The sequence below is a fragment of the Heterodontus francisci genome, chromosome 6 (assembly GCF_036365525.1).
Source record: "Heterodontus francisci isolate sHetFra1 chromosome 6, sHetFra1.hap1, whole genome shotgun sequence".
NCBI lineage: Eukaryota > Metazoa > Chordata > Chondrichthyes > Heterodontiformes > Heterodontidae > Heterodontus > Heterodontus francisci.
In genome coordinates, this window is record NC_090376.1 from 118,296,451 (window position 1) to 118,321,606 (window position 25,156).

Genomic DNA, 25,156 nt, shown 5'->3' on the forward strand with positions numbered 1-25,156 from the left:
TTCATTTTCTTTGTGCTCTTTCCTTGGTGAACAGTGTGAAGTAGGAGGAGTCACGAGCTGATCAACAATTGGACAGGCCAATGTGAATACTCCTTCCATGGCTGCAACCATTTTCATACCAGCCAATAGAGGCTTGTCCTTCATGGTTGGAGGGTTTTATGTGCTTCCACAACTCCGTATGACGCAGTTGGGGCAGGAGGCACCCACAGGTCACGAGTGTCCTGCAGAACGTTACATGGAGCTCCAGTCTCCACTCATTGGGACTGTCTGGATCAGGGTCTTAAACCCTTCACCTTTTGACATGGTGGGGATACTACCTAATCTAAAGGCTCATTCCAGAGAATCTGGTGAAATAAAGTAAATAAACTGCCAGAGCATTGTAAATGTTTGCCAGGAGCTGTTCTACTTCAAAAAAGGTGATGGAATCTTTCATGTCCACCTTAACGGACTGTCAGGGCCTTGATGTAATGTCCATCCAAATGACAGCACCTCTGAAAGGACACTGCTCCTTCAGTACTGACCCTCCGACTGTGCAGCACTCCTTCAGTATTACCCCTTGCCCCTCGCTCAGTGCAGCACTCTGTCAGTGCCAGCCTAGATTATGTGCTTAAGTGTCCGGAGTGAGATCTGAATCTAGGGCCTCCTGATGCAGTTGGTAGAGCCACAGCTGACACACATTTACTAATTAAATAAGGAACCGTTCAATATAATAGCATCTCCAACATTTTAAGTTGAAAAAGAGTGACCATTTAATCCAATGGGTTTTTCCAACATCTGTTAAATAAATGGCGACAGCTGTTATTTTAATTAATGGGTTTCCCCCAAAACTTATTAATTAACACAAAGCAGTTTATGTCAGCCGTAAGGTTGGCCACTTAGAAGCAGTGGAAACAACCTGTGAATCAATTAATGAAATGACAAAATGAAAAATTGCCACTGGGCTCTTTTTATTGTTGAGTAAACAAAAGATCCAACTGGCTGTTTTTTCTGCAGACTGGTTATTGCAATAAAAGTGTTTTTTTACTATTCAGACAAAGTTTTAAAGAATCCTAGAATTGTACAGTTCAGAAGGAGGCCATTTGCCACATCGTGCCTGTGCTGACTCTTTGAAGGTGCTATCCAATTAATCTCGCACGCTGTGCTTTTTCCCCATAGCTCTGCAAATGTTTCCTTTTTAAAGTATTTATCCAGTTCTCTTTTGCAAGTTACTGTTGAATCTTTTTCCACCGCCCTTTTGGGCAGTGCATTCAACATTTTCATAGCTTGCTGCACTTTTAAAGAAAAACTCAGCTTCCCTCTGATTCTTTTGCCAATTATCTAGAATAATGGAATAGTTATAGCACAGATGGAGGTCATTTGGCCCATCGTATCTGTGCTGGCTCTCTGCAAGAGCAATTTAAGTATTCCCACTACCCCACCCTTTCCCTGTAGCCCTGCAATTTTTTTTTCAAGTGCTTATCCAATTCCCTTTTGAAAGCCATGATTGAAACTATCTCCACTATACTCGCAGGTAGTGCATTCCAGATCCTAACCACTCACTGTTTTTAAAAAAAAGGTTTTCTAAATGTCGTCATTCTAAATCTATGTCCTCTGGTTACCAATCCTCCTGCCACTGGAAACAGCATTTCCCAATCTTCTCTATAAAATCCATTCATAAAAAAGGAATGATATCTCGGTAGAATAGACAAATGAGAAGTTACTACAATGGGGTATGGGGGGGCGTGGGGTGGGGGGGGGGAGATGCGGGAGGGGAACTGGCGAAAAGTGTCAAAGGTTGAGGAATGATGTCCTAGGAAAACTCCTGACTCCCATGTAAACAAAATCTGAACACAAGAAGTAGGAAGTGTGTGCAAAACATAAGACTTTTAATCTGTACCAGTTGATCTCCTGTGGTGCTGCACACAAGAATCTGAGACTCGCAGAATTAGAGAATGAAGGATAATTAGATCCAGAAGAGGGTACAGAAGAGAGAGAGAGGTGTAAGATGTGTTATGGGGGAAGAGGGACTTGAGTATGTAAGAGCAAAGGCTGAGACACAATATAACTTGTGTGGGAAATTCCCCTTTCCCTCCATTCAAGCATCGAGCTTCAGTGTAGCAGCAGTTTGGGGAGGGTTACAATGATATCCCTGCAAAGGTGGATTTCCTCCTTCACAGAGAGGAGAGAGGGGGGTGGGTCAACTGCAATGCACCAGACTCAATTTCCTCACAGTGCGAGATGCTGTTGGCACGTTTTGCAGTTGTATACATTGGTATTGGATCATGGGATGCAGTCCTCACTCCAGTACGCACTCACAAATATACAGTCATGAGGGATCCACTTTTAATATATTAACATTCTTACATTGGCCGTGCACGCCATTGAAAATTGCTCTTTATAGGGTATCCCATATTCAGATGCCCACACGTACCTGTTGCATTTCCTTGTGTCACTCAGTAGTGGCACTGTGATTGGCATCTTCATGTTATTTTCTGACTTGGCGTCACATCACACTTCATCCTGGAGCCTTGTGGCTTCTCTCGCATTCCACTTGCTGGCTTCTTGTAATTCATCGTATTTCTTCAAATTTAAATTTTAATAAATTATTTGGGGGTTTTTTCCAACATTTAATTTTTGTTCCTCTTCCTCACAGCTAGCCCTACTTCCTCTGTTATCCAAGTAGTCCTTGCCCTGACCAGCCTAGCTCTGAAACATTTAGACTGAACTATTGGCAATGAATTGGACAAGAGTCCGCCAATTCAGTCATCCTGCAGCGTCGTCCTCAGCAACATCTGTGGGCTGGTGCCAAAATTTGGGAGGGCTGTCCCAGCGACAAGTCTAAACTCTGCATCTGTCACTTCTGGGACCCCCAGCTGTTTCTGCCCCACCAGCTGGCTGACCTTTGACCTGCCAATCCTCCCTAAAAATCCTTTCACCCCCACTTAGCTCCCACTTGAACCCACCAGCCTTCAAATGTGGAGAAACTCCTGCTGCATAATAATTCATTTTTATAGTTGCCACAAAAAGACCCTGTTTTCTTTCATGGCCCACAATAGTGCTGTTTTTTTTGGCCTTTTAAGAAAGCTTCCCCCGTGCACCCCCGCCCCCTGTACTATGTTTTAAATGATCATTGCACATAGACATAGGGTATTTTTCTGAAGATTTTGTTTGTTTCTGGGTATGTGCTTTCTCGCCTTATTTTGTGTTGAACTTCTCTTCCCCAAGAACTATTCTTCATTTCTCTTTTTCTTCACCTCACTTTTTTCCTCATCCACTGACTGACACATTAAGAATCCTGCTCTCCAAATCCCCAACTCTTGACTACAACCTCCCCAAATACTCATTCCGCCATTACTTCCATCACCCCCTCAACTACTCCTTCCCCTTTCAGTACTGTGTTCACACCCCTGCCACATCCACATATCTTCACCTCCCCAACCCATCTTATCCTGCTCCTGCCCATATAATCACCTAATAAACAAAATAACTTTATCCCACGATCGGACCCACAATATTCCTTGCTGCAACACATTCACTTCTTACCAATGGACAAAATCCTCAGGCTCCTCAGCAAAAGCACCATGGGGGTTACACCAGCACGTTCTAAAGTATTACATATATTTCACAGATCATTTGAACTGCCATTCTCTTCAATGCTATATTTGTCTGACTGTACTCTTGCTTTTATGATCAGGATTTGTTCTATTTGCAACATAAAAATAAACTGTTCCGTTAGTACATTCTCAGTTACTCTATATGGTGCTTTCCTTATTAAAGATCACACACAATCATGGAATTAGAGTCCGCAGTCTTCACTAATTATGCCACAGTAATCCAGGATAAAAACACAATTTGACTTACCCCAGCACTATAGAAAGCACTGTGGGAGATGCTGCTGTAATTGCATGTAATCATTAGAGTGCCTGAAATCCTCATCAAAACACTGCAAGGGAATTCATAAGACAAAGATTTTTTATTAAATATATATTTGTTTCAATTTTGAAAACTGATTGTACTTCATGACATTTCAATCATCTTCATGTGTTAGTAACAGGGGACAGGGAGGGCACAAATGTAGTAACAGCACTAGAAGAATAAAGGGGGAGGCTAGCAGGAATTTTTTCATGCAGTGAAGTATTAGGATGTGGTATCTTTTGAGTGGCTATTGGATTTGAGTCAATCATGATATTTAACAAAGAACTTCCATTCATATCGCACCTTTCACAACCCAAGGATGCCTCAAAGCGCTTTACAGCCAATTAATTATTTTTGAAGTCTAGCCACTGTTGTAGGGAAAGGTGTCAGCCAGTTTGTGCACAGCAAGATCCCATAAACAGTAATGCGATAATAGCCAGATAATCTCTCTTGCGTTTTGGTTGAGGGAGATCCCAAAGCCAGAGTGACACCTTGCACCCAGAGCTGAACCCTGGATTGTTTACCCCACATACACTGCGCATCTGTTAAAGTAGAAATATTAACAACCTGTTCACTCCTGCATTTTGTTCTGGTTTCTAGCTCCTATGTTAGATTTGACATCTTAAGAAGAATATTGACCAAGGTCTTTGGCATTGATGTCGTCATGGTGATGGTTATCACAGATATTGATGACAAAATAATTCAAAGAGCCAATGAGGTAAATGATGAGAACTGCTCTCAAGAAGCATTTAATTGAAAACCATGAAATTGAAATTTGATGGCTATTATTTTCCCGATTGCAGTTGAATATTTCACCTGTAGTACTTTCTCGCATGTATGAAGAGGATTTCAAGCAAGACATGGCATGCTTAAAGGTACAACTAATGTTTCCTTGCAAATATACGACAGAAAAGTATGTTTGTGTAGTAATTAACGTTCATAAGCACTTTTAACTTCAACTTCAATTATGTGAAGAGACTGGAGAAGCTGGATTGTTCTCCTTAGAGCAGAGAGGGTTAAGGGGAGATTTAACAGGTAGATGTTCAATATCATGAATGGTTTTGGTCGAGTAAATAAAGAGAAACTGTTTCCACTAGCAAGAGGGTCGTTAACCAGAGGACAAAGGTTTAAGATAATGGGCAAGGAACTGGAGGTGACGTGAGGAATCCTTTTTACACAGCAAGTTGTTGTGATCTGGAATGCACTGTCTGAATAGACAGTGGAAGCAGATTCAATAGTAACTTTCAAAAGGCAATTGGATAAAGTGGAAAAAAATTTCAGGACTATGGGAAAGGGCAGGAGAGTGGAACTAATTCAATAGTTATTTCAAAGAGCTGGCACAGGCACAATGGGCCAAATGGCCTCCTTTGTGCTGTATCATTCTAAAATTCTACATTACATAATTCGAATTTACATTTGGGTTTCAAAAGTTTCTTGTCTGCAGGAGTACTCACATTGAAATGATTACCTGCGATTGTATTATATCAAATACACCAACCCAGCTATGGCAATTGCATATAGGGACTGGAGGAGAGGAGTTGGGGGAGAGGGTGACCATAGAATCGTGCAGTGCAGCTGGAAGCCGTTCGGTGCCTTGAGCCTCTACTGTCATTCAGTTAGATGGTGGCTGATCTGAATCTTAACTCCATCTACCTGCCTTGGTTCTGTATCCCTTAATACCCTTATCCAACAAAAACTGAACAATTTCAATCTTGAAATTTTCAATTGACCCCAGCCTTAAAAAGCTTAGCAGATGGAACATCAACTGAAAAGGGAGGGAAACCAACCAAACCTCGGCTCAGATGGGAGCTTGCAACTGAGGAAAGATTCGTGCTGAGAGGTTTGAAGTGTTGGGTTCCAAAGAAAGAAAGAACTTGCATTTCTATAGCATATAGATGAAGGGTCACTGACCTGAAACGTTAACTCTGCTTCCCTCTCCACAGATGCTGCCAGACCTGCTGAGTATTTCCAGCATTTCTTGATTTTATTTCTGATTTCCAGCATCTGCAGTATTTTGCTTTTACATTTCTATAGCACCTTGCACAACCTCAGGACGCCCAAAATGCTTTACTTTGAAGTGTCGCCGCTGCCCTAATATAGGAAACATAGCAGCCAGTTTGTATATAGCAAGTTCTCTCAAACAGCAATGAGATAATGATCAGATAACCTGAATGCTAAATATTGGCCAGAACAGCATAAGGGACTCCATGGCTCTTTGAAATAGTGACTATGGGATAATTAACGGGCAGACGGGGCCTCGGTTTAACCCCTTTTCCGAAAGACTGCACCTCCAACAGTGCAGCACTTCCTTGGCACTGGCTCCCCAACAATGTGGCACTCCCTCTGCACTGGCCCCCACCTTCCCACCTCCCTGCTCCCTGACAGTTCACTTCCAGTACCACTTGTTGCTTTTACTAACAGCTATAGAATTCAGACTAGGCAAAGCAAAATGCTTTCACTGGACAGGGGCTGTTTTAATCCACTTGTGCTGGAAAATTTGAGATCAAAATCGAAAGTAATTGCTGATAAGTACTGTCCATAGAAATGTATGGGGGTATTCGCTACAGCTGTCTGCAGCAACTGAACTTTTACAGTCACATTTTATAGTCCTTTTTTCACCAATAAATTATTGGTTTCTTTAAAATCTTGCTTTCTCATCAAGCTTTCTACCTTGGAGTTTTTTCTTAAAGTCATAGAATCATAGAACAGTTACAGTAGAGAAGGAGGCCATTTGGCCGGCTGTGTCCTTGCTGGCTCTCTGCAAGAGCAACTAGTCTCATTCCCTGTCGCCCTGGACAAATTTTTTCCTTTCAGGTGCTTATCCAACTCCCTCTCGAAAGCCCCACTTCTGTTGGCTCTACCACACTCTCAGGCAGTGCATTCCAGAGTCTAACTGCTCGCAGCGTAAAAAAGCGTTTCCTCCTGTCATTGTTGGTTCTTTTGCCAGTTACCTTAAATTGGTGTCCTCTTTTTCTCGACCCTTCCGCCAATGGGAACAGTTTTTCTTTATCTACTCTGTCTAGACCCCTCATAATTTTGAACATTCTATCAAATTTCCTCTCAGTCTTCTCTGCTGTAAGGAGAATAAGCTCATCATCCCTGGAACCATTCTCAGGAATCTTTTCGGAACCCTCTCTAAATCCTTCACATCCTTCCGTGAATCCAGTGCCTAGAATTGAACACAATACTCCAGTTGAGGCCAAACCAATGTTTTATAAAGGTTTATCATTACTTCCTTGCTTTTGTACTCATGCCTCTACTTATGAAGCCCAGGATCCCTCCTGCCTTTTTAACCACTTTCTCAACCTGTCCTGCCACCTTCAACGATTTGTGCACATATACCCCCAGGTCTCTCTGTTCCTGCATTCCCTTTAGAATTGTCTCCTTTATTTTATATGGTCTCTCCGTGTTCTTCCTACCAAAATGTATCCCTTCAGACTTCTTTACATCTTCTGACTTCTATTCAATAGATTATTATTCATACATCAGGAAGACCTGTTTTTGTTTCAATTACTTGGACTTTTTTACTTACGGACTTTCTACTGGCGATTCGCTGACACCTGGTTCGCACTATTGCACAAAGTCTGTATCTACCTCGGAGAGCTCAAACAGTTACTTTTATTTTAAACTAAAGCTTGTCAGACTTTTAAATTCAGAGCTAATAGAAGAGGTCTTGCCATGTGCGATTGTAAAGGTTTTATAAATGGGGATTTAATGTAATATGGTCCATTTTTGTGTTTTCAGCTCCAATACCAGTAATATTTAAATACACACCCTGTGCTTCTGTCATATAGACAGGCACAGGAGAGGGCAATAATTTATTGTAAAAGACATAGAAATGGTACTGCAAAGATCTTTCTGAACCTACCCGTGCTTTAGACTATTTAAATCTCTGGAAAAGCTCATTTTAAATTTGAATACTCGATTGATATCTAACTCTTTCCCCCCCAAGTCATTTGTGAGTCAGTGTAGGAACCTGGTTTCATCAAATCCTTAACAATGTTTTCAATGTTGCTTCTGTAGGTTCTTCCACCTACGGTTTACATGCGAGTGACTGATAACATTCCCCAGATTGTGGCATTCATAGAAAGAATCATTCATAATGGCCATGCCTATTCTACTCCCACAGGTGAGTCTGTGCAGCTATAGCTGTCCCATCAGTGCGTTTCAGCTGTGCTTTTATTAATGAACGGAATTCTTAACCTAGTACAGGCAAAATATTAATTGTAGTCCATGTGTGCATACCTCCAATAAACCCACAGCCTGTCCTTAAATTAATCCTGGACCCTCTAAAGTAACTGGCAATAAATATTATTTAATATATGTATTAAAATAAAACTTTGCATGTGACACATTGGTGCATATCTGGTTGGAGTGGGGGTGGAGAAACTTGTTTCAGGTCCATTTCACCATGTCGAAAGGAGTCTGACTTGAAAATAAATACCATTTAAGACTTCTTATAAGGAGATTACTATGTTACTAAGAGAGGTGAAGCCAACTGGGTTTAATTTGTTCCAAATAATATAGTGGAAAATAGTAACAATAATCGCGCGCTCATTTTTGAGGGGAGATTTAATAGAGGTGTTCAAAATAAAGAGGGATTTTGATAGAGTAGCTAGGGAGAAAGTGTTTCCACTGGCAGAGGGTTGGTAACCAGAGGACACAGATTTAAAATAATTGACAAAAGATCCCCAGGGAGGGAATCGGAATTATGTTTTTACACAGTGAGTTATTATGATCTGGCATGTGCTGTGGAAGAAGATTCAATAGTAACTTCCAGAAAGGAATTGGATTTATACTAGAGAAAGGAAAAAAAAATTGCAGTCTATGGGGGAAAGAACAGGGGAGTGGGGCTAATTGAAAAGCTCTTTCAAAGAGCTGGCACACACATGATAGGCCAAATGGCCTCCATATGTGCAGTCATCCTGTGATTCAAGGTGGTTTTAGCAACTGTATGTGTAGCTCTGTATCATTTTGTCTTGTGTAAACGAGGTATTATTCTTATGACATAGAGAAATTCTTATCCAAGCCTGTTGTGATTTCAGAGCACAGTTTTTATTTACTGAGCAAAACATTTCCTTTTTTAAAAATTATTTCAGGAAATGTGTATTTTGACACACAATCTATTGGTGGTCAGTATGGCAAGTTCTTCGGGGTATGTGCTGGCACTGATGGAGAAACAAGTAAGTATTTACAATTGTGTTAATGATACTGTTTGAGTTTTCTATGCTTAACATCTTTCTGGTGCCCATGGGCAGAGTTTCTATGAGCAGACTGGGTCTCGAACTGGAAGCTGTGCCATTATTCCTTGCAGTGCAAGAGTCAATGTCACCCAGGTTAATGGTTGTCCCTGAATCGAAGTAATCTGCAGGATGACCCCTGTCACCTCAGAAAATGGCATAATAATACGTGGCTAAACGACTGAACAGGTTTATTTGAAATATAAGTAATCCATGGATCCACAGTAAAAGAAATCTAACGAGCACTCTGTACAACTTGACTAACTGTTTAAAAAGACAGTGTATATAACTCTTGCTGCTCCTCTGAGCATGTTTTTAGAAAGACAATCTCTAATGGTAAGGCTTATCCTGATGCTGCTATCTCCCTCCATTGTGGTAGAGGCTAGGAGACTGGAGTCTGCGAGACAGGCCCTGGATTATAAGGGTATCTCTTCCCTTGAAGGAATCTGTTTTATAAAAGTGTATCTGACCTGACACCCATTCCAGTAACCAAATTCTGTAGTCTAGGAAACCTGTTTCTTGGCCATGTTCACGCCTTCCCAGTTGGACTGGTTCTTGACAATAACAACAACAACTTACATTGATATAGTTAGTACCTTTTAACATAATGAGACATCTAAAGAGAAAATCTAAGAAATATTAGAACAGCTGACCAAAAGATTGGTCAGTGATGTAAGCTTTACAGAGCAAATTAAAGGAGGGGAGAGAGAGGTGGCCAGTTTTAGGGAGGGAATTCCAGAGCTTAGGGTCCAGGCAGCTGAAGGCTTGGCCGCCAGTGGTGGAGCAATGGAAATCAGAATGTGCAAAGGACCAGAATTGGAGGAAAGCACTAAAGGGTGGGAGTAGGCATTTGGAAGGGCTGGGGCATTGGGTTAAGATAATAAATTAGGACAGACCTCCAATTGAATAAGTTGATCAGGTCTGATTGCATGCGGCCAGCTATGTGTATTGGCCACAGACAGACTACCCTCGTTACTAGAACAAATTAAAAAGTAAAATTCTGTGGATGTTGGAAACCTGAAATAAAAACAGATACTGGAAATACTCAGCAGGCTACCCAGCATCTGTGGAGAGAGAAACAGAGTTAATGTTACAGGCTGATGATTTTTCATCAGAACAGGGATTTGGTCTCATCCACAAGTGGAAACACCTCTTCCCCTCTCCTTGCATGTGACAGGTGGGGTGGGGAGGTAAATCTCACAGGAGAAATCCCCCTGCATAATATGTTAATGTGTTGCACAGAGCAGCAAATATTCATATTCTGAAAATCTGTTGTATTATCTGTTGATCCTTTATTGCTAGGTGCTGGTGAGAAAAGGCATGTCAGAGACTTTGTCCTGTGGAAAGCAACGAAACCACAGGAGCCATCTTGGGTGTCCCCATGGGGTAAGGGCAGGCCTGGCTGGCACATTGAATGTTCAACAGTCGCAAGGTTAGTGGCTCGTGTTTCTTATTGAACCTTACCTTGACAGAAGCTGACTTAGGAGTTGCACTGCTCACAAAGCAGAAGCACATTAATGAGGACCTGTCTAACTATAGTGCTCATTTTCTGATTTGGTTGGGATTTTTAATGATCTAGTGACCATGCATCAACTGCACGGAATTTCCTGGTACTGGAATAAAAGGAGTGAAAATAGAATAACACTGTTGTCACTAAACATAGGGTTGATTTCTGGCCATAATCACCTGTGTTCATTTTCTGTCACTCAACAACAGCATTCGTGTGGCACTTTTAACATAGTAAAATGTCCCAAGACACTTCACAGGAGTGTTAGAGTCTTAGTCAGAGTCATTTATGGCATACAAGCAGGCCATTCAGTCCAAGTCCATGCCAGATCTCCATGGAGTAATCTAGTCAGTCCCACTTCCCTGCTTGATCCCCATAGCCCTGAAAGTTTATTTTCTTCAAGTGCCCATCGAATTTCCTTTTGAAGTCATTGATTGTCTCTGCTTCCACCATCTTCATGGGCAACAAGTTCCAGGTTTTACCACTCGTAAAAAAAGTTCTTCCTCATATTCCCCCTGCATCTCTTGCCCAAAACATTCAATCTGTGTCCCTTAGTCCTTGCACCATCAGTTAAAGGGAACAGTTTTTCCTTGTCTAACTTCTGCTAAGCCTGTCATAATCTTGTACAGCTCTATCAAATCTCCCCTCAATCGCCCATTGTTCCAGGGAGAACAAACCCAGCTTTTCCAACCTAACCTTGCAACTAAAATCCTCCATCCCTGGAACCATTCTGGTAAATCTCCTCTGCACCCTCTCAAAGACCTTCACGTCCTTCCTGAAGTATGATGACCAGAACTGGACGCAATATTCTAGTTAGGGCCTAACCAGAGCTTTATAAAGGTTCAGCCAAACTTTCCTGCTTTTGTACTCAATGCGTTTATTTATGAAGTCCAAGATCCCATATGCTTTGCTAACCACTCTCTCAATATGTCCTGCCACCTTCAAAGATTGATGCACATGCACCCCCAGGTGCCTCTGTTCCTGCACACTCTTCAGAATTGCGGCATTAAGTCTGTATTGTCTCACTCTATCCCTTCTGTCAAAATGCATCACCTCACACTTGTCTGTATTAAATTCCATCTGCCACTTGTCTGCCAATTCTGCAAGTCTATCTATGTCCTATTGCAGGCAGTTCATTTCATCATCACTGTTTGCCACTCCTCTAAAGTTTGGTATCATCGGCAAATTTTGAAATTCTACCCTGCATTCCAAGATCCAAGTCATTTATATATAGCAAAAAAAGCTGTGGTCCCAGCACTGACCCTTGGGGAACACAATTGTCTACCAATCCCCAGTCTGATATCAAACAAAATTTGACATCAAGCCACATAAGGAGATATTAAGACAGGGGACCAAGAGCTCAGTCAGAGAGCTAGGTTTTAATTAGCATTTTAAAGGAGTAGAGCGAGGTGGGGAGGTTTAGGGAGGGAATTCCAGAGCTTGGGACCCAGGCAGTTGAAGGAACGGCCAGGGATGCTCAAGAGGCCGGAATTGGAGGAGTGCTGAGGACTTGGAGGATTATATGACTAATGGAGGTTACAGATATGGGGGAAGTGGGTGGCAAGACCATGGAGGAAGATGAAAGCATAAAGATGAGAATTTTAAAATTGAGGGTTTGCCAGACCAGGAGTCAATATCTCATCCATTTTTAGTTATTACATAATTTATTTTTAGTTGATGCCGTGGTGGGCATTGCTCACTCGGGGCTTGTCCAAGGCCGTTTATATTGCAGTGTACAGATGCGAGTAAGAAAATAATTTTGCACTTTGCGGTGTAACAAATGGTGAGCTTAACTGTGTGGCATTTTCAGCTCCGTGTTTGGAAATAAACTGGACATCCATTCAGGTGGAATAGACCTGGCCTTTCCCCATCACGAGAATGAGATTGCTCAATGTGAGGCCTACCACCAGTGTGAGCAATGGGGCAACTACTTTTTACATTCGGGTATGTATTTGCTGGTCATTGGAGAAAAGGCAGATGGAATACAAAGTAAGACAGTAATCAATGTCTTTTTGATACTCGAGTAAAAATTTAAAAAAAAGACTTGCATTTATTTATCACTTTTCATGACCACCAGATGTCTCAAATCGCTTTACAGCCAATTAAGTACCTTTTTTTGAAATGTAGGCACTGTTGTAATGTAGGTATTGGTAGTTTTAAAAAAAAAAAGGGCATTTTTCCTATCGCACATCTGTGTGTAATTTTCAATTTTAATCATGCAATTTCTTAATGTGTCCTCCAGAGGGAAAGATTCTACACTGGGAGTATGTAATTGGAAAACATATCCATTATGTTTATAAAGGATTCACAAACTAAGACATCATCATAACCAACTGGATAACTGGATCAAAATCCCTGAGCAGTTTGAATGTTTGGGTTTTCAGTTTTTCTCCAAGTCTCTTGGTTGTAAAAGATGAAAGGCCATTTATTAATCTGGCTCATTGCAAAGCAAGCATGCAGCCTTGTGATGAGTGGAATTGTTTTATGGTTTAGTAATGAGCAGACGGAATGTAATAGACTTATCAAGCCCTGCAGCAGTGCATCGTTAAGATGGTGTTATGTTTGAGAGTGTTTCATCAAACAGCAGTGAATTGTTTGCTGGCGAAAGGATCTCTGATTTTGTTTAGATGCTTATACTGTTAACTTGTTGAGTCCCTTGATCTGAAATTGTATTTCCTGAATTTCCATGAAGAGGCTAACAATCCAAGCTTTTTAGTTTTTGATTCATGAAATTGTAATTCTTCGGGCCTAAGGTTCTTGGTGCCAGCACTTCTGCTAACTTGTTGCTCACTAGTGGAATTATAAATATGAAGCTTCAAAAAAACTTTCTTTGCTTAACCAGTTTTACACCACTACTGCCATGTAGTTGTATTTAACCTGGAAACCTAGACATTTTTAACCAATTTGTTCCTTATAACCTGGTTGAGTTTTGGCCCCTCAGGAGCTGATAACACATTGTTCCATTTCGCTGCTTTCTCTCCAAACCCTTCATTCTACTTCCAGTAATTATTCAGTACCTTTGTTAAATGTGGCCATTGATTTTGCTCTAGTCACCATTTGTGGTCACACATTCCACATCACGATAACTTTGCCTGAAAGTGTTTCTTCTGATCTTGCCCTTTTTGTATTATAGAAACATAGAAAAATAGGAGCAGGAGTAGGCCATTCGGCCTTTCGAGCCTGCTCTGCCATTCAATACGATCATGGCTGATCATCCAAACTCAGTAACCTGTTCCTGCTTTCTCCCCATATCCCTTGATCCCATTAGCCCTAAGAACTATATCTAACTCTTTCTTGAATATATTTAATGATTTGGCCTCAACTGCTTTCCGTGGTAGAGAATGATTATAATGTGATCAGGACCGAGGGGTGAGCGCGGCGGTTGTGGTGCAGTGGTGAAATTGGTCTTTGGCAGCAGCAAGAAACAGGTGATATGAAATGTGCTGTCTTGTTTACACCCCACCTGATCATCTTTTCTGTGAAAGTTGATGGTAATGAAAATTGGGTGCAGTGTAAAATGGGCAGCGAATTTGCCATCATGTGTTTCACGCTACTGCCTAAGATCAATTTCAGCCCCGCATGACTTCAGTTCCTTAACAATGGAAAGAACCCATCTTTATCTTGTTTATATTCCTTTTGTTCAGGGCATTTGCATTTGAAAGGAAGTGAAGAAAAGATGTCAAAATCATTGAAAAATTATATTACAATTAAGGTAACTATCCACTCATAATCCCATCTGTTTACCTTTTCCCATGTTTCTTTTTGTCCCTTTTTAAAAAAAAACAAAATTGCTTCCAATGAAAGCTGCCAGGTTGTCATAAAAACCTAACTGGTTCGCTAACATCTTTCAAGGAAGGCATTCTCCGCCCTTACTCAGTCAGATCTTCATCCTTTACTATATGATTGACTCATAATGGCTTCAGAGGAACTAGAGATGGACAATACAAGATGCCTGCATCCCAAGAGCAAAAATTCTTGGAGCCTTGTGTTCTCTAGTCGGATGTCCTTCAGACATTCCCCAATGGAGTTTAATTTTCAGAGCACCTGGAGAGCAAATGAAAAAGTATAAATTTGACTAGGGTCTTCTGCTCAACTGTTAACTGGATGAAGGAAACCAATATTCTTCTTACCTGGGACTGAAACATTACAGGTCAATTTGTACAGTCGGGCTGCAGTTGGAGCCTCACGAGGTGTGAATGAAGTTAGTCCTGATTCTCCAACACACTCCTGCAGCAAGCAAGGAGCGTAGCACAATTACCCCTGTTCAGCTTGATTGGCTGAAGAGCATGCAATAAGGAGAGAGCCGCCTACTATTGCTGACCGATTGAGAGAAGTAAGCAATACTATACCATGAGTAATATTAGGCTAGTAGAAGGAGAGCAGTAACAGTATCATGCTGATGCCATCAAGCTTTGAGTTCAGTCTGACCAATTTGAGAAAAAAAACTTCTTCAGTTTAACGTTGAAGAACGTAATAAATTTTCAGATGACACAAAAGTTGGAAGTATTGTGAACTGTGAGGAGGATAGTGAGAGACTTTAAGAGGACAAAGACAGGCTGGTGGAAAGAGCAGACACGTGGCAGATGAAATTTAATGCAGAGAAGTGTGAAATAGTACATTTTTGTAGGAAGAATGAGGAGAGGCAAAATAAAATAAAGGGTACACTTCTAAAGAGGGTGCAGGAGCAGAGGGATCTGGGGTATATGTACACAAATCATTGAAAGTGGTTAATAAAGAATACAGGATCCTGGGCTTTGTAATTAGAGGCATAGAGTACAAAAGGAAGGAAGTTGTGATGAAATTTTATAAAGTACTGGGTCGGCCTCAACTGGAGTATTGTGTCCAGTTCTGGGCACCACACTTTAGGAAGGATGTGAAGACTTTAGAGAGGGTGCGGTAAAGATTTAAGAGAATGGTTTCAGGGATGAAGGACTTCAGTTACATGGATAGATTGAAGAAGCTAGGATTGTTCTCCGAGAAGGGAAGGTTGAGAGGAGATTTGATAGAAGTGTTCAAAATCATGAGGGGTCTAAACAGAGTAGATAGGAACTGTTCCCATCGATGAAAGGGTAGAGAACCTGAAGACACCGATTTAAGGTGATTGACAAAAGAACCAACAGCAGCATAAGGAAAAACCTTTTTACACAAAGAGTGGTTCGGATCTGGAATGCACTGCCTGAGAGTGTGGTGGAGGTAGATTCAATTGTGGTTTTCAAAAGGGAATTGGATCAGCACCTGACAAGAAAAAATTTGCAGGGCTATGGGAAAAAGGCAGGGGAGTGGGACTAGCTGAGTTGCTCTTGCAGACAGCTGGTTTGGACATGACTGGCCGAATGGCCTCCTTCTGTGCTATAACCATTCTCTGATTCGATGATTGTTAACTTGACTTGCTGTTGCCCTGAAGGTCACAGCAGTGATAAAGGACACTAAAATTCCCAAAGATGATGATTTAGGGCATCATTGTGTAAAATAAATTCCGTGACCCTGGGTGATAATTAATCCTTGGGCTTTTAATAACTGTTCCTACAGTCAGGACTGTACAATAAGAGTTTTGCTGCTGAGAACTGACAAGTGCACTCTGTTCATCCTCCACTGGAAGGAAGGAATAGATGAGGAGAGACTAAATAGGCTAGGGTTCTTCTCTAGAAAAGAGAAGGCTGAGGGCTCACCTGATAGAGGTCTTTAAAATTATGAAGAGGTTTGACAGGGTAGACATGGAGAAGAGGAGACCAGAACTACAGATCCTAAATACAGTGAAACCTGTACTAGTGGACAGCCCAAAAAATGGACACTTGCTGACAGTCCCAAATTATTTGCATTATAATTGATTCAAACTGCCCCTTGAAACCACGGACATTCCCAAATTCCGAATTAATGACAGCCTTTGTTCCAGCAAGTCTGTTTGTAACTGAAAACGCAGGTAAGTGCAAGGTGGCAACAGGTGCAAGAAATGGCTTTTGTGGAATGAGGAGTTCTTTACCCAGCATTTACTATGGTAGGGAAGCCCTTCTATCTCTGGGATTGAATGTTCGCACAACTCTGTCCCATCAATTAAAGGGGTTCTCTGCCACTATGCGTGCTAGGTACAGAACTCCGGCTTATGTGGAATGGGGAGTTCTTTACCCAGCATTTACTATGGTAGGGAAGCCCTTCTATCTCTGGGATTGAATGTTCACACAACTCTGTCCCATCAATTAAAGGGGTTCTCTGCCACTATGCGTGCTAGGTACAGAACTCCCCATTCCACATAAGCCGGGAACTGCACCTGAGCGACTAATACTCTCACAAAATGGCATGTATTGTCATAGTGCTGCCTCTATTTTTTTTTAAATTCATTCATGGGATGTGGGCATCGCTGGCCAGGCCAGCATTTATTGCCCATCCCTAATTGCCCTTGAGAAGGTGGTGGTGAGCTGCCTTCTTGAACCGCTGCAGTCCATGTGGGGTAGGTACACCCACAGTGCTGTTAGGAAGGGAGTTCCAGGATTTTGACCCAGCAACAGTGAAGGAACGGCGATATAGTTCCAAGTCAGGATGGTGTGTGACTTGGAGGGGAACTTGCAGGTGGTGGTGTTCCCATGCATCTACTGCCCTTGTCCTTCTAGTTGGTGGAGGTCGTGGGTTTGGAAGATGCTGTCTAAGGAGTTTTGGTACGTTGCTGCAGTGCATCTTGTAGATGGTACACACTGCTGCCACTGTGCGTCGGTGGTGGAGGGAGTGAATGTTTGTGGATGGTGTGCCAATCAAGCGGGCTGCTTTGTCCTGGATGGTGTCGAGCTTCTTGAGTGTTGTTGGAGCTGCACCCATCCAGGCAAGTGGAGAGTATTCCATCAGACTCCTGACTTGTGCCTTGTAGATGGTGGACAGGCTTTGGGAGGCAAGAGGTGAGTTACTCGCCGCAGGATTCCTAGCCTCTGACCTGCTCTTGTAGCCACGGTATTTATATGGCTACTAATGTCCTATAGAGAAGGAAATCTGCTGTCCTTACCTGGTCTGGCCTACATGTGACTCCAGACCCACACCAATGTGGTTGACTCTTACATGCTCTCTGAAATGGCCTAGCAAGGCACTCAGTTGTATCTAACCGCCTCTATTCATGTGACATATCACCGAATTTAAGTTCCTGATGGAGTGGCCCCCACCCCACTCCATGATGTCACCCCAACCCTGCCACAGAGAGCTGTGACCACATGAAATGTTGTTGGAAGAGGGCTGGAGAGTTGGGAATCGTAGGTGCCGACATTCAGGAGGGGGTCTTGTATGTGGTGGTCTCAGCATTGAAGAGGATGGTGAAATCGGGGGTGGGTTGGATTCTGAAATCAGGCAGAAGAAGAGATTGAGACTGGGGAATTCGGGCTCGAGGGGAGAGATGGAGACTGGTGAATGGAGTTTCAGGGAGCAAAGTAGGAAGGGAAGGAAAGGAGATTGGGCAAAGAGGAACGAGGAATCTGGTGGTGCTCATGCATGATGTGGGAGGGGGAGAGAGGGCGGCACAGTGGCGCAGTGGTTAGCACCGCAGCCTCACAGCTCCAGCGACCCGGGTTCAATTCTGGGTACTGCCTGTGTGGAGTTTGCAAGTTCTCCCTGTGTCTGCGTGGGTTTCCTCCGGGTGCTCCGGTTTCCTCCCACAAGCCAAAAGACTTGCAGGTTGGTAGGTAAATTGGCCATTATAAATTGCCCCTAGTATAGGTAGGTGGTAGGGAAATATAGGGACAGGTGGGGATGTGGTAGGAATATGGGATTAGTGTAGGATTAGTATAAATGGGTGGTTGATGGTCAGCGCAGACTTGGTGGGCCGAAGGGCCTGTTTCAGGGCTGTATCTCTTTAAAAAAAAAAGAAAGGGCCGGTGGTGGGCACCGTCATTGCAGAGCCAGGAACTGCAGCAACTCGGTATGGGAGCAGCAGTGAGAGAGGAGCAGCCAGTTAAGTTGTAGAACCCTGGGGGGTGTTGGAGGGAGAAGGTTCTTAAACCGAGGGCTATTTGACCATGGGATCCTTCACATGTGGATATTGAGATAGAGACTAACATTTAATATGAAAGGGAAGAGGATGAATATCTGAAAAGAATATAAAAGGGTCTTTTAGGCAGGGGGGTGGGGGTGGTGGGAAGGAGGAAACGTTAAAGGAGATAGTGCAAACGCCAGAGTCTGAAAGCCGCCTGAGCTTGAAGTTCTCAGTCTCTGCAATCCCCTTGATCACAAGAGGCTATTCCTTGTTTTCGGACCCTCTCGCACAACAGCTGCTGGCGCAAAATTATGAGCAGAAATACTGCCTCACTAGGCCCAATTGTTGCATGGTAATAACATGCGTAATAGTCATGCAACCAGATGTCACATGATCACGTTGCATGGTCAGATTTCATATGGCCAGAAAATCTCACGATCAAACTTCCAGGATGCACAGTGTGGAAGTGGGCACAGGAGCAGAACTTGGCTCAGACTGCGAGCAATAGTCCTGACGCACGAGCCAAGTGCTGCAAACACAACCCGAAACACGAGCCAGGCACTCCAAACACAACCCGAAACATGAGCCAGCTACTCCAAACGCAACATGAAACACGAGCCAGCTGCTCCAAACATGAGCTGAACACTCCAAACACAACCTAAAACATGAGCCGTGCACGCCAGACACAACCCAAAATGCTCAAGTGGCTGGAAAGCATGGGAAATTGTCCAGCTATGATTGGAGAATCACATCTCGCTTCACCAGTACGTCAGGCACTGATGAGCTGCAAACAGCTCCCTACCCACCCCTACAGCACTTCAAAAATTAACAATCCTAGCACACAGAGGGAGAGGATCCCAGACAGGGGTCTGCAGCAACGTACCCTCTTTTTTTTAATAGTGTGTGGGCCCTTTAAATTTTTTTTTGCGTAGCTGTGCATGCAAGGAAATTAAAGGGGCTTACTTGTACTCAGCCTGCACAGGAACTTTTGGATTACTGTGCAGATTAAGAGGGAAAATGGTCTGCAGGACATTAGTCTTTCCGCTCCAACCAATTTGCTGGGATCTGCCAGGTACTCCACCCCCTACAACAGACACCTTGCCCTGTGCAGACTGCCAAGGTAGCAGCTCTCAGGATCACGACAGCTCTCCCTCGATGGAAAAGGGCCCTGGGATGGCAATGAAGTGGGAAACCCAACAAACAGAAAATAGAACTGAAATCACATCCTGCTGCCAGGGCTCTAGAAATAGGCACGATCCCAGGTGAGAGCGATTTTTGTTGTTGTTGTAAAAAACGAACGCTGCAGGAGGTACAGTCAATCCTGGGGTATTTGGCTCATCTAGTTCACTAATACATACAATGACATTTTTGAAAATAAAGACATTGGCGAATAAAGGACACCTGATTCAAGTCCCTTAGGTTTCCCTAGTTTACAGATGTCACTGGCTAAGGCAGTCAGTAATAAATCCAATAGGGAATTCAGTAGCCACTTCTTTACCCAGAGATTAGTTAGAATGTGGAACCCTCTACCACAAGGAGTTGTTGAGATGAATAGCATCAATGTATTTAAGGGGAAGCTAGATAAATACTTACGGGAGAAAGGAATAGAAGGATATGCTGATGAGGTGAGTGAAGTAGGGAGGGAGGAGGCTCGAGTGGAGCATAAGCACTGACACAAACCAGTTGATCTGAATGGCCTGTTCCTGTGCTGTAAATTCTGTGTAACATATCGACTTAGGAAGTCTTCCTTCAGCCGAGCTCGATTCTAGCCTTGTAGCAAAATCAATGCCTTTCCTGGCTGCAGCCTGGTACCCACACCACATGATTAGATGAATTCTTCAAAAGAGGACAGCAGTGCCTCAGAGTCACACTGTATTTATAATGCTTTCTTTCATTGCTTTGTACTTATAGTGCACAAATGAAAACATTTCAATTTCTCTGATTGTTAATCAGGATTTCTTGGAAAAATTCTCTGCAAATCAGTTTCGAATGTTTTGTCTTCTATCAAAATACAGATCAGGTATGAACTTCAGAGCTTTAAAAGTTTGAAAAAAGAGGTGATGTGTGATGGGAGGACCTTGCTGAATCTGTATTGTATTTCAATTGTAGCAGTGGAATACAGTGATACAAGCATGACAGAAGCCCGAACTCTTCTCCACTCCATTTCAGCTTTTATTAATGATGCATCAGCTTACATGAGAGGGCAATTGATCTGCCCGTCAGTCGATGAAACTTTGTTATGGGAAAGGTATGGTAGAAAAAAAGGAAGATTTGCACTTATTGAAAGCATCGTTGTCTTAATTTTACAACTCAAGGTTCAAGTGCTGTGCTGCAAGGTGGCCTCAAGTAGAAGGAAAGTCAGAACTACATTTATATAGTGCCTTTGACAACCTCAGGATGTCCGAAAGTGCTTCACAACCAATTTAGTACTTTTGAAGTGTCATCTCTGTTTTGGGATATATAGCTGCCAATTTGTGCACAGCAAGCTCCCACAAACAAAAATATTATAATGACCAGATTATCTGTTTTGGTTGAGGGATAAATATTGACCAGGACACCTGTTTGTGTTCCAGTACCAGTCATGGGATCTTTTACATCCACCTGAGAGGGAAGACTGGGTCTCAGTTTAACATCTCGTCTGAAAGACGACAACTCCGACAGTGCAACACTCCCTCAGTACTGCATTAGGAGTGTTAGCTTAGATATTGTGCTCAGGTCCCTGAAATGGGTTTATGAAACCACAACCTTATGACTCAGAGGAAAGAGTGCCAACCCATTGAGCTATGATATTAGTGTGACCTGCAAACGCTGTTGTGTGCTACTGTCACATTGAGATCCCTTAGACTTTTCTCTTTAGGAAATAGGCTCATTAAATGGCTGGAAATTTACCATGCCACTATGCTCTTATATGTTGTACCGTGTCTCACAAAGCTGACCTAATCCAGCAGGTAGAAACATTTCCTAAAAATAATCATCTTTCTGCATTGTCTGCATGCCTTATTACGGAATGATCAGCCAGGGTAAACTGGCTGGCATATGGGAAAAAAAACAAGTAGTGGTGAGGGGTTTGTCTGCGTGATCCAGAGATGCCAAGTGGGGGTGCATGTTCTCTGGGAGCACCCGCGATTTTCCATTTTAATGGAAACAAAAGCCACTGGCTGCAGTCCCCAGCTTTCCTATGAGTATTGTTCCCTGCTGGCAGTAGAAGATCACACAATTATCTCTCTGGTTTCATTCTTTAGGCCACAATCACATCAGATGCTTTCAATAACAATCATTTTATAGTGCCTTCGTTGTCATGGTTAAAAAAAAAAGATTTTTCTCTCTTTATTTTTAAAGTGTAAATTGCGTGCTCTCTGCTTATTTTTGTTTTGCATCCAGGTTAAATGCAACTAAAGTCAATGTACATGCTGCCTTCGCTGATGATTTTAACACCCCAGGGGCTACTGATTCAATTATGAACCTCATTCACCATGGCAACAGACAGCTTCAAGCAGTTACCAAGGTAACCCATTAGGATTTTACAATCCCTATGAAGGTAGTGCATTATTCAGAGTAACGGAGTAACGCCACAATGAGTGTATTAGATTTTTTGAGATCATCATTGGGTTTGTTGAAATGAGGCAGGGGTTTGTACTGTGCTTTGATGGTTAGTGTCTCAGCTCTCTTGGGAAGGAATAGAAAAGATGAGAGACTCAGGAGCTTTAAGTCTTGTTATGTGCACTAATCAGAAACAAGCATTTGTTTTTCAACTTAAGAATTCATTCAGTGTAAATTCACTAAGCTGGCATTAGGGATAGCAAGTTGCAGCATTGGTCTTTTTAAAGCTACCACACGGAGTGGTTGAGGTGAATAGCATAGATGCATTTAAAGGGAAGCCAGACAAACACATGAGGGAGAAACGAATAGAAGGAAATGCTGATAGTGAGATGAAGAAGGGTGGGAGGAGGCTGTTGTGGACCAGGAACACCAGCATTGACCATTCAGGCCGAACTGTCTCTTTCTGTGCTGTAAACTCTATGTAATTCTGTTTTGAAGCTGTGTAATGCACCTGAGGTACTACATGATGTAACCACGGCCTCTGATCACAGAGTGGCAGTTGGCAGATTCCCTGAGGTTGGTCAGTGCTGAGTGGTACTGGAGAAAGGCACCATAGAGGAGTAGGCAAAGGAAGCAGAGGTAGGGAAGTTTGCAGAGAGAGACATGCCAAAGAACTCCATCATTTTGTACAAGGTGAGTTAGCAAGAAACATTAGAGGAAGTGCGACTGCCCCTTCCCCAGGAAACTCATGGTAAATCTTCCCTCCTGGATGGAGAGGAGCTTGTCGGCAGTGTATTGAATGTGGCGACAGATTTAATTTCTCCACTAAGCCACTGTTGAGTGATGCAGGTGGCTGTACACACACTGGCTTCAAATGGGCAACAAGTTTGTTGAAGCTGTGTATTAAATACAAAGTGAAAATCAACTGATTAAATCATAGAATGAGGCAGCACGGAAGGAGGCCATTCAGCCCATTGTACCTGTGCGAACTCTCTGAAAGAGCTATCCAAATTGGTCCCCATTCCCCTATCATTTTTCCCCACCCTACCCTTTTTAAATTTTCCTTCAAATATTTATCAACACCTTTTAAAAGCTTTTCTACACTCTTTCTGGCAAGGCAGTCATGTCCGAATAACCCACTGCATTAAAAAAAAAACATGTTCTTTGTACCTTCTCCTTTGTTTTTTTGGTTGATACCCATCGTCACCAACTCACTGACCAGTGGAAAAGTTTTTTTAAAATTAATTACCTTATCAGAACCTTTCATAATTTTGAACCTCACTATTTTCGAGTGAAAAGCTCTCCAGTTTTCCCTTCACAATTTAAGCTTCCCACACCTGGGATTACTTGAATCCCTCCTGCAGCATCCCCAAGATTTTCCAACAGAAGAGCAGCCAAAACTAGACACAGTATTCTAACTATGCTTCAATCAATGATTTGTGTAGGATTATCATTACCCTAGGTTTATGCTCCTTGGCCTTAATTATAAAAGATAGGCTCCCAATAGCATTTTTGAGGGAGTGTCGCATTGTCGGAGGGGCGGCACGGAGGGAGTGTCGCATTGTCGGAGGGGCGGCACGGAGGGAGTGTCGCATTGTCGGAGGGGCGGCACGGAGGGAGTGTCGCATTGTCGGAGGGGCGGCACGGAGGGAGTGTCGCATTGTCGGAGGGGCGGCACGGAGGGAGTGTCGCATTGTCGGAGGGGCGGCACGGAGGGAGTGTCGCATTGTCGGAGGGGCGGCACGGAGGGAGTGTCGCATTGTCGGAGGGGCGGCACGGAGGGAGTGTCGCATTGTCGGAGGGGCGGCACGGAGGGAGTGTCGCATTGTCGGAGGGGCGGCACGGAGGGAGTGTCGCATTGTCGGAGGGGCGGCACGGAGGGAGTGTCGCATTGTCGGAGGGGCGGCACGGAGGGAGTGTCGCATTGTCGGAGGGGCGGCACGGAGGGAGTGTCGCATTGTCGGAGGGGCGGCACGGAGGGAGTGTCGCATTGTCGGAGGGGCGGCACGGAGGGAGTGTCGCATTGTCGGAGGGGCGGCACGGAGGGAGTGTCGCATTGTCGGAGGGGCGGCACGGAGGGAGTGTCGCATTGTCGGAGGGGCGGCACGGAGGGAGTGTCGCATTGTCGGAGGGGCGGCACGGAGGGAGTGCCGCAGTGTCGGAGGGGCGGCACGGAGGGAGTGCCGCAGTGTCGGAGGGGCGGCACGGAGGGAGTGCCGCAGTGTCGGAGGGGCGGCACGGAGGGAGTGCCGCATTGTCGGAGGGGCGGCACGGAGGGAGTGCCGGAGGGGCGGCACGGAGGGAGTGCTGCATTGTGTGAGCTGCTGTTGGTGGGATGTTAAACCGAGACAGTGTCTGCCCTCTGGTGGGCATAAAATATCCTGTTACACAATTCAATGTAGGGTGATTTTAGGATCTGAGAGGATTGGTGGTAGTTCTGAGATCAGTGAGCACTGAGATTGCACACATTATATATATTCTGTGGCTGCAGTTTGAGCAGTCCAGTGTACCTAATCAGCTATTTATTTTTATGGCAGGAAGGACACTACACCAGGAGTCCTGCTGTATTTGGGGCAATAATCTCTTACATAGAACGATTCTTGGATGTCGTTGGTATTCATCTTGGCGAAAGTCAGGTGAGTAACTGCATAGGATAAAGTCTTTCCAGTTCCCATGTGTTGCAGGGTTGACTTAGTCATTGCATAAAGTATGAGTCGATCAAGATGGTCACTCACCGAGTTCTGCATAATGGTTTACAGGAGAAGGGTACTCCAGCAACAGCTAATCCGAGATGTGCCTGTGGCAGCCTCGTTTTTCATTTCTTTGAGTTGATGAGATTTCTAAATCTCATTTACAGGTGCCTTGTATTCTGCCTATTAGTGGATTGAATCCAGTGGATCATTTTTTACCTTACTCTGTCCACTTCTTAATGTCAGTGTTCTGCACTCATCACTTTCTATTTGCTCATATGGAGGTAAATGCTGGCATGGACTGGATGGATAAAGTGACAGGGGCTCCATTTTGTAGCTT

General features: G+C 43.4%; 1 protein-coding gene across 4 annotated transcripts in view; it reads left to right on the top strand.

The window, feature by feature from the left end:
* cars2 (cysteinyl-tRNA synthetase 2, mitochondrial) overlaps window positions 1-25,156 on the top strand; it is a 65,450-nt gene that overhangs the window by 18,082 nt on the left and 22,212 nt on the right. For 3 of the 4 annotated variants that reach the window (XM_068034174.1, XM_068034173.1, XM_068034175.1), the window contains exons 3-13: window positions 4,495-4,612; window positions 4,698-4,769; window positions 7,918-8,023; window positions 8,994-9,077; window positions 10,437-10,566; window positions 12,452-12,585; window positions 14,286-14,353; window positions 20,540-20,606; window positions 20,696-20,834; window positions 21,968-22,091; window positions 24,664-24,762. In XM_068034174.1, the coding sequence (XP_067890275.1) occupies window positions 4,495-4,612; window positions 4,698-4,769; window positions 7,918-8,023; window positions 8,994-9,077; window positions 10,437-10,566; window positions 12,452-12,585; window positions 14,286-14,353; window positions 20,540-20,606; window positions 20,696-20,834; window positions 21,968-22,091; window positions 24,664-24,762 (1,141 nt within the window). The remainder of the gene's footprint in view (window positions 1-4,494; window positions 4,613-4,697; window positions 4,770-7,917; window positions 8,024-8,993; window positions 9,078-10,436; window positions 10,567-12,451; window positions 12,586-14,285; window positions 14,354-20,539; window positions 20,607-20,695; window positions 20,835-21,967; window positions 22,092-24,663; window positions 24,763-25,156) is intronic. The other variant, XM_068034176.1, reaches the window with a different exon arrangement.